The sequence below is a fragment of the Herpailurus yagouaroundi genome, unplaced genomic scaffold, assembly GCF_014898765.1.
Source record: "Herpailurus yagouaroundi ecotype Mexico unplaced genomic scaffold, PumYag 29, whole genome shotgun sequence".
Classification (NCBI taxonomy): Eukaryota; Metazoa; Chordata; class Mammalia; order Carnivora; family Felidae; genus Herpailurus; species Herpailurus yagouaroundi.
In genome coordinates, this window is record NW_024412377.1 from 38,990,317 (window position 1) to 39,002,917 (window position 12,601).

The 12,601-nt window shown below is 38.1% G+C and overlaps 2 protein-coding genes across 2 annotated transcripts in view; both read left to right on the forward strand.

Annotated features, from left to right (window-relative positions):
- The window catches only part of ITGA1 (integrin subunit alpha 1), a 169,103-nt gene that overhangs the window by 8,933 nt on the left and 147,569 nt on the right, over positions 1–12,601 (forward strand). The gene's annotated exons all lie outside the window — the stretch shown is intronic.
- Positions 3,846–5,777, forward strand: PELO (pelota mRNA surveillance and ribosome rescue factor). The gene is made up of 2 exons (XM_040496811.1): positions 3,846–4,861; positions 5,158–5,777. The coding sequence occupies exons 1-2, from the start codon at positions 4,136–4,138 to the stop codon at positions 5,587–5,589; spliced, it is 1,158 nt and encodes a 385-aa protein (XP_040352745.1). The 5' UTR covers positions 3,846–4,135; the 3' UTR covers positions 5,590–5,777.

Genomic DNA, 12,601 nt, shown 5'->3' on the forward strand with positions numbered 1-12,601 from the left:
TATCTCACATGTTTATACAACTCTACAGTTAACAAGTGTCATAATCTCATTAGAATCTTATAAGGGTTATCAAATAAGAGAGTCAGGACCAATAATCTTACTTACAATTTAGACTGAAAAGTTCAGGTTTGTAAGTTAGGGGCCTTATCTAAAGTTGTTATAACCTACTAGAAAGATCATGACTCCTGTCTGCCAACTCTTGGTGTGCAAGGATTAAACTTGGTATCGATCTTTTACCACTACAGTGGGCCTTAGAAAGAATCAAATTCAAAAGGTACTATGCAAAAATGAATATAAATGTGATAGAGTGAGATTATGAGTACTGTTTCAGTTTTTTAAACATTTTTGCAGCATAGTCTTTACAATTAAGACAATTTTAATTATTGAATTCAATGCCCTCAATTCTTAAGAAAAAGAAACTTGAGTTTCTAAGACACTGAGGGCTGCCAAAAGTTAAGAGTAAAAACAATTTACAGGGTAATAATTACAATCCAGGATGTTTGACTTCTAGCCCAGTTCTCTTTCTGAGACACCGGAATTACATCAAAAACAACAAATTGAAAACTTTTTTTTATTCTAGAGAGATTAATATAAATAGAAAAAATAGATATAAAGTTGCTGATATAAAGGTTTCTATTTTCAAAAAGCCAATAAATATAAAATTAGAATTTAAAGTAACAAAGGTAAATGTTTTTTTCTCATGATTTTGCATATTTTGGTAAAAAAATGAAAATACCATATACTGCTATATATTACTTAACTGCTGTAACTACAACAGCTTTAAAATAAGAGGAATTACTTTTTATATACCATTATTAGGTTAAGTGAACTATCGTTAATTACAATATCATGCCTTAAGAACTGTCTGTGATAATGTTCATATAGCTGCCACACTTCACATCTGATACACTCAGGTTATTATCCATGTATAAGTGCCTACTATGTGCCAGGGACTTTTCAAGGGTCAGTGGAGGAGTAAAAGGATTAATCTACTCAGAGTTCAACAAGAAAGAAAAGATAGGTATTCCAATTACTATATACATGGTTTCAGGGGCGCCTGGGTGACTCAGTCGGTTGAGCGTCCGACTTCAGCTCGGGTCATGATGTCTCGGTTCGAGGGTTCAAGACCCACTTCAGCCTCTGTGCAGACAGCCCAGAGCCTGGAGCCTGCTTTGGATTCTGTATTTCCCTCTCTGCCCCTCCCCCACTTACACTCGGTCTCTCTCTCAAAGATAAATAAACATTTAAAAAATATTAAAAATATTTACATATGCAGGTTTTCAAATGTGAGGAAACATTTAAGCTGGGCTTAAAAAAGAAGTAGTACTTATGGAGGAAGGACTGAGAAGCAGTGACATTTTAAATAGAGAACATCATGAGTTAAGGGCAGCAAAGTAGACAGTTCCCAGGATGTATGGGGAACAAAAATTACTCCTGTGGTGGAATATAGGGTGCTGGAGGGGGCAAGTGGAAAATAAAGCTTGTAAAGCCAAATCATGGAGGCCCTGAACATCACAGAATTGGATTTTAATTAGTAGGGAATGAGAATTCTAAATAATTCAAAATAAAAATGTAATGATTAATCTGGAAATACTAAGTTACAACACAAAGCCTGTGAGAAAACATCTGATCATTCAAAAGTAAGCTCCAGTTACTAAAAAATAATTCTATTTCAGATCAAATAGTAATTCTATGAAAAATTTTGTAGTATGTTCACTGAAGCAAGTTTATGTTTAAAAAGACACCCCAAAGCAGTTTGCCTCATAATTTAAATAAACTCTTTAAAATAACCACAGAATTAGCAGTCAGTGTGGGTTTCCTACAGTTTTTAAATGTAGAAATATATGCGTATTTTCCTTAAGTAGAACACTGGATTTTTCTCAAGGATTATAATGGTGACCTAGGCTGGGCAGAAGTAAAAGTATGTTGAGCAGAAGAATATAAAGATTTTTTTTTTTTTTTTTAGTAATAGAAGCAAGGAAGGGACTGATGCCTTTCAAATCCTCTCAGTTGTTTCCTAAGCTGTGGGTCTTTAACTGGTAAAGGTGACAATTAAGGGGAAGTGGCAGTGGATGACAGCACATAACTTATGGTTGCAGAGATTTCAAGCATCCATAATATACATAATCTTGTACCACTGAACAGAGGAGAGGATGGAGAGTTAAGCATGTCTGAATTTAAAAGCTGGTTATGTGATCTTGAATACATTTCTTTATGTCTCTGTAATTCATTTTCTTAATATACAAAATGAGGATAACAAATATTTGTAGATGAAGATTAGAAGAGTATATAGGAAAGTACCTGGTGAATATTCAATAAATGATAGCTCTTCATTAAAAACTTAACATTTATTAAGGTCCTACGGTATGCCTGCCACTGTGATTCTGTGGTTTTTAATCTTTGGCAGACTTTAGAGAGAGGTAAATTGTACTTAGAAAGGTGATCAAGGAGCAACTCAAAGTATTTATCTCTCTCCTAGTCAGGAAATCTCCGTTGGAGAGAGGCAAGCCATCTTTACACTTTAGTGTCATCAGTTCCTTACTCAAAAGTCACTGGGTTTACTTGGAAGTGGAAGAAGGAAGTCTGAGTTAGAAACTGTGAGGGCACTCACTATGAAAGGAAGAGGGAAAGGAGGTTAAGAACCGAGAGGAAGAGGAGAGGCCACAAAAACAATGACTCTAATTTGTACTAGAGCTGTAGAGGGGAATTTTGTGTCCCCTTAGAATCTCTGAGGAAAATAATTGAGATGTGAAATTCAAGACTTGTGCCAGAGTCAGATTTCTCTCTTTCATCCTGGTCTCACCAGTTCAAGCTTCCCTTTCAGTACCATACACAAGAAAGAGAATGGGAAGATACATGGTAGGACTCCTCTGCTCTCCACCCCATCTTAACCCTCAAGAAAATCTGATGGGCTTTTTCTATTTACTGATCTTGTTAAGAAGCAGTCCCCAATTCTCAACACCCCCACACCATAAAAATGCTGTGTGACTTAAGGATTTTCTTTAAAATAAATTCCATAGCCTTTCGGTCGTGTTGGTCCTACTACATCAGATTTTCCCCACTTCCCATATTCTCAGCTTTGGCAGTGATGATCCCGCCCTAAGCTTTTGCGACCCAATCCCTAACCTAAACATTTCAGGGGCTATTGAGCTGCAGAAAGCGGAGACTGCCAATTTTGGAATCTGGGATTCCCAGGACATCGGGACAAGCAACTGAGAGGTCCACCCAGGGGCAAATTCCACGGATGGTTTCTTCTCTGTGTGGGGTCAGTGCTTTAACATCTGGGTTAGTCAGATCATGCAGACACGGTAACTAAGCGCAGAAAACAGCTGGGCACGTTGCTCTGAGCCCACACGCACCGTGACCAGTCGTTCTTAGAAACCGCTTCTGGAAATACCAGCTCCAAAAGGCGTGCAGCGCTTGAGTGCGGATAAGGCAGGTGCAAAGCCGAGCACATTTTAGGACTGTGTGGCCAAGTCTGCACTTTTGAGAATTCCTTTTACTTTTAGTTAAGTTTTAACACTGGATTTACCCGGGGAAGAGAAGGTGTTCAGTGGCAGTTGCACGCAGCTGAAAAAAATAATTTGAACTACATATTCCTCAGATTCTGCACAAACAGTTGTGGAGAAGAAAACTTAGGAGGTCCAAGTTCAGCATTAAACGACCTGCCACCAAAGATTCCAACCACGTTCCTCCGTCGGTTTAGTCCTCGGACGCGCTTCACGCTTAGTGCGCCTGCGCCCGCGCGAACTGTGATTCCCCACCCCCACCACGCCTCCTCTTTGGGGACGTAAAACGTGCGCCGGGAGGCGGGACGCGGGCTACGCATGCGCGCTCATTGCATCAGCTGCTGGGTCCGTGCTGGCGGCTGGAACCGAGAAGACTGCGTTTGCTGCGGTGTCTCTCGCGCGGGTGTGGTGACGTGCGCCCGGAAACTAAGAAAAGAAGGGCTAGAGTAAGTGTTCCCCTCGGCCGCTCGAGTCGGTGCTATAGTATTTCCTTCCCGTCAGGCCAGTGGCTATAGGGACCAGACCCCGCCCCCTTCCCGGCCTAGACTCCCTTTCCCTCCCTGCCCCTTTCCCACCGGGTACCCCCTCATTTCCTCTTGTTCTGCCTGCGAATCCCCGCCAAAGTCATGAAGCTCGTGAGGAAGGACATTGAGAAAGACAATGCGGGCCAGGTGACCCTGGTCCCCGAAGAACCTGAGGACATGTGGCACACCTACAATCTAGTGCAGGTGGGCGACAGCTTGCGTGCCTCCACCATCCGCAAGGTACAGACTGAGTCCTCCACGGGCAGCGTAGGAAGCAACCGGGTCCGCACTACTCTCACTCTCTGCGTGGAGGCCATCGATTTTGACTCTCAAGCCTGCCAGCTGCGGGTTAAGGGGACCAACATCCAAGAGAATGAGTATGTCAAGATGGGGGCTTACCACACCATCGAGCTGGAGCCCAACCGCCAGTTCACGCTGGCCAAGAAACAGTGGGACAGTGTGGTTCTGGAGCGCATCGAGCAGGCCTGTGACCCAGCCTGGAGCGCAGATGTGGCGGCTGTGGTCATGCAGGAAGGCCTCGCCCATATCTGCTTAGTCACTCCCAGCATGACCCTCACTCGGGCCAAGGTGGAGGTGAACATCCCTAGGAAACGGAAAGGCAACTGTTCCCAGCATGACCGGGCCTTGGAGCGATTCTACGAACAGGTGGTCCAGGGTATCCAGCGCCACATAAACTTTGATGTTGTGAAGTGCATCCTGGTGGCCAGCCCAGGATTCGTGAGGGAGCAGTTCTGCGACTACATGTTTCAACAAGCAGTGAAGACCGACAACAAAGTGCTCCTGGAAAACCGGTCCAAATTCCTTCAGGTAAAACAGTCTTATCCAAGGGTAATTAAGAATGGGCAGAGGGATTTGTATAAACTACTCTTAGGTTTTAGGACTGGGAAAAGTACAAGAGGAGAAAGTGTTTACTGGACTGTGATTGTAAGCGAGCTAATGAAATGAAAAAGAGAATTGTTAAATAGGGTATTTACATAGTAAACTTTGCTTTAAGTTCTCAAACTTAATAAAGTTTTATTAGTGCTTTTGGCTTTAGGTCATTGCAGGCTAATGAATGGGTACTCTAAGATTGTTTTGCCTAACTTTCATAATTGTGATTCCAGGTACATGCCTCCTCTGGACACAAGTACTCCCTGAAAGAGGCCCTTTGTGACCCTTCTGTAGCTAGCCGCCTTTCAGACACTAAAGCCGCTGGGGAAGTAAAGGCTTTGGATGACTTCTATAAAATGTTACAACATGAACCTGACCGAGCTTTTTATGGACTCAAGCAGGTAGAGAAGGCCAATGAGGCTATGGCAATCGACACATTGCTCATCAGTGATGAGCTTTTCAGGCACCAGGATGTAGCCACACGGAGCCGATATGTGAAGCTGGTGGACAGTGTGAAAGAGAATGCGGGCACTGTTAGGATATTCTCTAGTCTTCATGTATCTGGAGAACAGCTCAGTCAGTTGACTGGAGTGGCTGCCATTCTCCGCTTCCCTGTCCCTGAACTCTCTGACCAAGAGGATGATTCCAGTTCTGAGGAAGATTAATGATTGGAACTTCTAACTTAGACAATCTGTGTCTCCATTGTTACATTTCCTTAGCATCCTGGCAGAAAGCTGCAAGGCACTTTGTGATTCTTACAGGAATTTCTCATGTCTTTGGTCACACTAGGTATTGTGTGATTGGCAGGACATGTATTCAAACCAAACAATAAATTAAAAGGAAATAATTTCCACGTACTACCATCTTTATTAAATAGGATAATTTATATAGAAACTGTGAGTTATTTGCAGTACTCAAAAAGCATTTTGTGTATTTAATAAGAGTACCTATATATTCTTTGGGATAGATCATAAAATCCCAGATGTTTTTCCCTTGTCCTTTAGGAAAAGCTGTTTGGTATTTCATTATCCTCAGTTACACTGTTTATCTTAATTCTACATAGTGTTCTTGCGCTGTTTAATGATCCCTTTCTGCACTTTTTTAAGTTTTAAATTTGCTATTTTAAGTGATGGCCAAATAATTGTAGACTTTTCTAGAAAACAAATTTAAAATTGTATTTTTCTTAAGAAACTTGTTAAGCTCTTGGTGAATTTTTGTTGTTGTTGTTGTTACAATTAATATTTGCTTTGGAGGACCACGTAGTTACTTTGGGATCATAGAGCTTTGACCTGCTAGGGATTTGAAGATAAGCTATTTGAAGTATTTTTATTTTTAAAATGCAATTAAAGTGTGTGATTTACTTGTTATGTGGCTAATTACTGCCAAAGCTGAAAGTAGTCCCCAGTCTAGACTCCCATTTCTTTGCACTACCACACTATTTAGTTGGCTTATCATAAATATGCATAGTGCTGTCTTATATTTCTATGTGGCATTAGTCTGTGCTTCCACATTCTTATTGGACTTTCCCTAGACCTTAAGTTGGGGTGAGAACACCTGTTCAGAAAGTTTGGTTAAGTCACATCTTTAGTAGTATGTGGTAGCTGACTTGTAGTCCAATACTTTTTACTGTAATGATGGAATTTCTGCAAATACCTGACTTTAAAGTATTATTTTCATGAAGTATCTTTGATGCCCATTTTTAAGAATTAGGAAGGGCCCTGGAGTGTAATTGCATCCTGACCTTTTACCAACCTCAGCCTTAGCAAAATAATTAGGAAAGTCACTATAAAGAAAAGATGATAATTCAGTTTGCAACTGATGGGTATCTACTTCAAGTACAGATACTAAGTAAATTGTTGCTTGTCCTTTTTGTCTCTGGGCCTTTCTCCTGGGATAGATCCCAGGTTGGGATTTTTTCATAATTTCTCACTAATGTGAGCTTTTTTTTTTTTTTTTTTTTATCTGTAATTAGGAAGAGACACTCCATGTACTTTAAAATTACATTGTTACATATCTACCTCCTAATCTAAAAATAATTTGGATTGTGATTATGTCAGTGGATATTTCACTTTAAAATATATGAAAAACATGTTACTGAATCATTTGGTAGTATAGAAAGAAATTGCTAAGACTTTTAACGTCTTATTTAATGTCTGATTGATAATGACTCATATTCTCAGTAAGAATTTAAAGATTTGGGGCATATATTACTCTCATAATCTATGCAGTATTGGTTATTCCTAGGTCTCTTATCTATAATGATAGAAATCAGGAGAAATAAAACCTACCCATAAATCTGACCAATACATTTTAGGTCATAGGTTCTCAAACTAGCTGGTTGTTAGCCTGACCTTGAGAGCTTTTGAAACTCAATACCCAGACTGGATCCCAGGCTAAATAACCTTTACCCTAGAAGTGATGTTTTGTTTTGTTGTGTTTTGTTTTGTTTTGATTTAATCCCCAGGTGATTCCATTGGGTATCAATGCTGAGAACCATTGATTCATGTCTTGCTATTGGTCTATGGACCACCAGCAGACTGGACCCAGGACCCTGAGAGCTTGTGGGAAAATAGAGTCCAGGACCTACTCTGGACCTTGTGAGTTTCAATCTGTATTTTAACATCTCCAGTTGATTACTGTGTATAATACAATCTGATAAACATAGGCAATAGTTTATTCTCCCTGTGCTAATAAATCTATGGCTGGGGTTGCCAGATACGGAGAAAAACATTTGAATTTTGTTTTGTTTTGTTTTTGTTTTTGTTTTTAAAACATTTGAGTTTCAAGGTCTTTCAAGAGAGTTAATTGGCCAATATTCAGCCTAACTATCAATAAGACTTTTCAAAATAAAAGCATATATTTTTGTCTGTAAAGTGCTTAAAATATCTTCAAAAATTTCTGTTTTTTAAAATTTACATTTTATACCATTATCAAGAATATAAACATATACGTATAGGGTGAACTATCAAAATAGTGATAGTATATGTAGTAAGCAGTAAAACTTTTTTGTTTATTGTAATAAAATAAACAGGCTTTGTAGAAGTGAAAAAAGTAGTGATAGCATATAGAATTTAAAAATTATAATTTATTTGTTACTATTCTCTAAAAAGCAAAATGAATGATAAGTCTTGGAAATCATATATAGTAGTTTAATTCTAATTGCTGTTCATTAACAGGGAATAACTGGTTACAAATGGAAACATACCTCTCAATGAAATTTTGTACTGTAAATTTCCTTTTACCATCAGGCACTTACAAGCAAAGATTTGCTGCCCCTCCTGGACACAATAAATAAGAAGTGTGCAGAATGTTTCATTTTACTCTAGATATGAGATATATATATATATATATATATATATATATATATATATATTTATTCTGCTATTCCTGGTCCCCCATTTATATGTTAAGTATTTTGCTAATTTTATGTCTGGATTATTGATTCTGGATTTCATTTTCATTACCCTCTTACATGCAAGTTGGATCTTTTCCCTCCCAGATGTCATTAGAGTAGCTTTGTAAAGCTAATTTTCCTTTATCTCTACCTATTTTCTGTTATTAATTTTATTTTCCTTTTTTAATCCCTGTGACCAGTTCTCTTAACCTCTAATTATCTTTAACAAAAGTGACTCATAATTTCTGCAATTCATGTATTTCTGGAACTGAAATATTCTTCATTGCTAAAAATAAAAGTACACAGATGAATTATATATATGTGAATTCCCCAAAGTAAAGCTGTTAGTTGGGAAAGAAGCATTGTGCTTTTAAATCCAATGGTTTCCCAAGCAAATAAGATTGAATGTTTGTGTTCAGTTCCAGAATATGTTGAATTGCATGTTGAATAGGGGTTTCTGAGGTGATTCTGAGAGTTTGAGGAGAAAGAAACCCTTTTGCCTATGGTCAGAGCTTAGAAATGGAGCATCTATATTTATATTACACCAGTCATTGAGGGTGATACATTTAATTTTATCCATTTGTTTTTAGTGCCTACTTTGATCCAAGCACTTAGCTGGGTTTAGGAAAGACAACATGTAAACAAATCACTGTTACAAAAGTAACATAGAAACTGTAAGAGGGCACAGTGTTGGAAGGGGTCACTTTCAGGATGAACTTTATAGAACTAGAGCCAGTAACTTTACGTAAAATAGTGAGAAGAAACCTGGAGAGGTTATCAGAAGGAGGAGAAGGGTAAGTGTGCTAATCACATTCGACCCTCCATGCCACAATAAAGAGTGGGTTTGACAACAATGAGAAACCACTGACAGGTTTAGGCGGGAGAATGGTATGGTAAACTTTGCATTTCAGAAATGTAACTGTTCAGCAGTATCAAGGATGAATTGGAAGAGGCAAGAAGACTGGTTAAGAGAATGCAGAGTAGAAAAATCCCCAGGGAAAACAATGTTGGTGTGAACAAGGACAGTAACAAATACTGTGAAATAAGGAAGGAAAAGAAGTCAGTAGGCAATATGAAGAGATAGTATCAAAAGGACATGGGCTGCAGTTGTTCAGAATTGAAGAGTAGACTGTAGGGGTAAGTCAAACTTTTTTTTTTTTTTTTAATGTAAGAGCAATAATGGCAAAATTAAAACAAAAACAGGAAATCTAGGAAGAAAGGCTAGCTTGCACAGAAAAACAGTTCAGTTTTGAATCTAGAAGGTGGCTGCAGGACATCTAAAATGCTCTTGGATGCTCACATCCTCACTCCCTTCAGGTTTTTGCTAAAATGTCATCTCAGGTCTTCCAAGCTAGTCTTTAAAAAAAAAAAAAGATAACTTCTCCAAGATTTCCTTCCAAGCCCTTCTTTATCTTATTATTTTCTATAATGTTTATTTCATTTAGTTTTCTTATATGTCTATCATGTAAGCTCCATAAGGACAGAGACTATTGTCTGTTAGGTTCATTCTAATGCTAAGAATGCTCTGTAACACACAGCAGAGGCTCAAAAACTTGGGGGGTAAATGAATGACTGAATGAATTCATTCAGTCCCTTAATTAAGAAGGTCCCTTAGTTAATTGTGCTCACAGGCCTAAAGTTCAGGAAAAAGCAGTTGGCTGAGGTTAATGTTACAGGATTTGTCAGCATATAGGTAAACCTGAAATCAGAGAAAAAAAAAAAAAAGTGAGCTAACAAATTAGTAAAGCTAAGAAAAAAAGGCCAGAGACAAAAGCATAGGCAAATAGATATTTAATCTGTTTAAATAAATGCTCATTGACTCCATTATCTATTGAAATCATTCAAAGCAGAGGTGTTTCCTGTATTTCAATAATATGGTCAAATAACCCTTTTTTCCTATTGCGCTCTGTAGTATTCTAGAGATACACACATAGAAGAGCCAAAGTGTTGATTTCATAGAAGTTGAGTTTTAAAAGTTCTTAAGATAAAAATTCTAAATTTGGGGGCTAAAGCCAAATTACTGTTGTATATGATTTTTAAGTGGGTCTTAATATACATTCATTTACAGATTTAGTATATGAAAGTTCCAGTTAAAAAAAAGATGTTAGGGGATCAAAGTTGAATTTATTAAGAGATTTTTTTCAAGATTACCATAGCACAGAAATTATTACCAAGTTCTATCTCTTTCAGGCCAGGTTTGTAGCAGTGTTACTGCTATTGGACCCTTAGCCCGTGGGCTCCTGTCCTAACATGGCATCTTTGATTTCCATCACTACACTTCCTCTTTTACTCCCTGCAAAAAAGGCCACAAGTGGCAGAACTGTGGCATAAATTTTGCAACATTTGTTTATACTTATTTTATAAATTGATTTTGACCTGCTCATAATTTTCTTGTAAATATTTTTTAGTAAAATGAGTTTCCAAGTAGTGAAGAGCAAAAAGTGAGGATTTGAAGGGCAACTAAAAAATGAATCACAATTTCAGATGAAGTTTTCAGAACCCTAAATAAAAGTTGTCTTCATATTGATGTCAGTATATTTAAGCTTTGTGCAGAGCCTCAGTGTATGGATTCTAAGAGATTTAGTATTTTAGACAAGTGCTTTTTGAGATTTTCTTCATACATTATGTGTACTGCTGATCAACTGGGACTTTAGAAGTTTAGTGCAAAAGTGTCACTGAAAATTCATAATGGTTTCTAAAGGAGTTGAGATGCAAGTATATTTGTGTGTATTAAGGATGCCTTATTTAGACGAGACTCAAAAGTCAACAGTGCAGTTGGTTAAGATGTTGGGAAATAAGATCTATAGTAATGGTCTTGGAATTTAGCAAGAACCATCTGAGGACTTACTTAACGTAGTCTTCAGGTAGTGGGTAAATGTCTCTAAAAATGAAAAATAAATTGGCCGATTTCAGTAAGGAGCTAGTTAGATGAAGAGGAAAAGCATTGACAAAAGATACTTGTTAAGCTGAAGTAGAAATGATAAAGTCTCATTTGTCATTTTTCTTTATATACCAAGAATTCTTCCTTTTTAGGAGGTGTTTGATATATAGCATCACCATCTGTATTTTCATCCGTATTTTACAGTGTGCTTTATAGATTTCTGAGTATAATAATTTGTAAGATAGTCCATTTATATGGCAGTATTTAATTTCTCTATTTTAAGAAACATGTCAGTATATTCTGTTGTGATAAATAACACTGGGAAGCAAACTGGGATATTGTGAATTTGTTCACTTAAATTGAGGTGAAAATCCTGCATTTACTCGAGGAAAATCTATTTCTGTGTGCAATACTGTGGTTGAAAATGAATTTGAGGCTATCATTTTTGGTCCTGATAGTGAATATTTCAATTCTGTAATAAGTAGTATCAATATAGGAAAGGTGCCAGTTACTAAAGACTGTGGCATTTATGATAAATTGTGGGGACTTGAAGTGCTGTCTTCCGTTCCCTTTCTTCAGCCTTTAACATTGCCCACTTTATTTTTTTTTTTTTCAACGTTTATTTATTTTTGGGACAGAGAGAGACAGAGCATGAACGGGCGAGGGGCAGAGAGAGAGGGAGACACAGAATCGGAAACAGGCTCCAGGCTCTGAGCCATCAGCCCAGAGCCCGACGCGGGGCTCGAACTCACGGACCGTGAGATCGTGACCTGGTTGAAGTCGGATGCTTAACCGACTGCGCCACCCAGGCGCCCCAACATTGCCCACTTTAAAATCCCATCACGTGGGCATTGAAGAGGGCATCTTTTGGGATGAGCACTGGGTGTTGTATGGAAACCAATTTGACAATAAATTACATATATTAAAAAATAAATAAAAATAAATAAAATCCCATCACTTAGAACACCAGTGTAACAGAAATGTGCCTGTTTTCTATATAGTAGGAGAGTTAAAGGACTCAGAGCTTATTTCAGTTTAGGGAGCCACATTAGGTTCAGAACACCCAAGCCTGAGAGAGCAATATCTGCCAGGCCGCAAACACAAGAGAAAAATGTCTTTGCAGACACATTGCCTGGCCATGCACAGGGTTGGCTCCACTGTCCCAAATCCAGGAATGGACAACGTATTACATGTTTACTAAGGGCCAGGTCTACGGTAAAGTACTTTAGAATGAATTATTTAATTATTTTAAGAGTCCTCTGAGAAAGATTTTTGTCATTATTTTCAGATAAACTGAAATTAAAGGAGGTTAAATCATTTGCCCAAAATCACATAGCTAGTGGGTGTGAAGAGGTGCCTGATCAAGCAATACCCTAAGAAATGCAAGAATGCCAGTTCATTT

What these genes read in the sequence shown, in the direction of transcription:
- PELO (XM_040496811.1), top strand. Translation starts at nt 4,136, where the DNA reads ATGAAGCTCGTGAGGAAGGACATTGAGAAAGACAATGCGGGCCAGGTG. An exon ending in ACCGGTCCAAATTCCTTCAG is followed by an intron (nt 4,862 to 5,157) that starts GTAAAACAGTCT and finishes TTGTGATTCCAG; the next exon opens with GTACATGCCTCCTCTGGACA.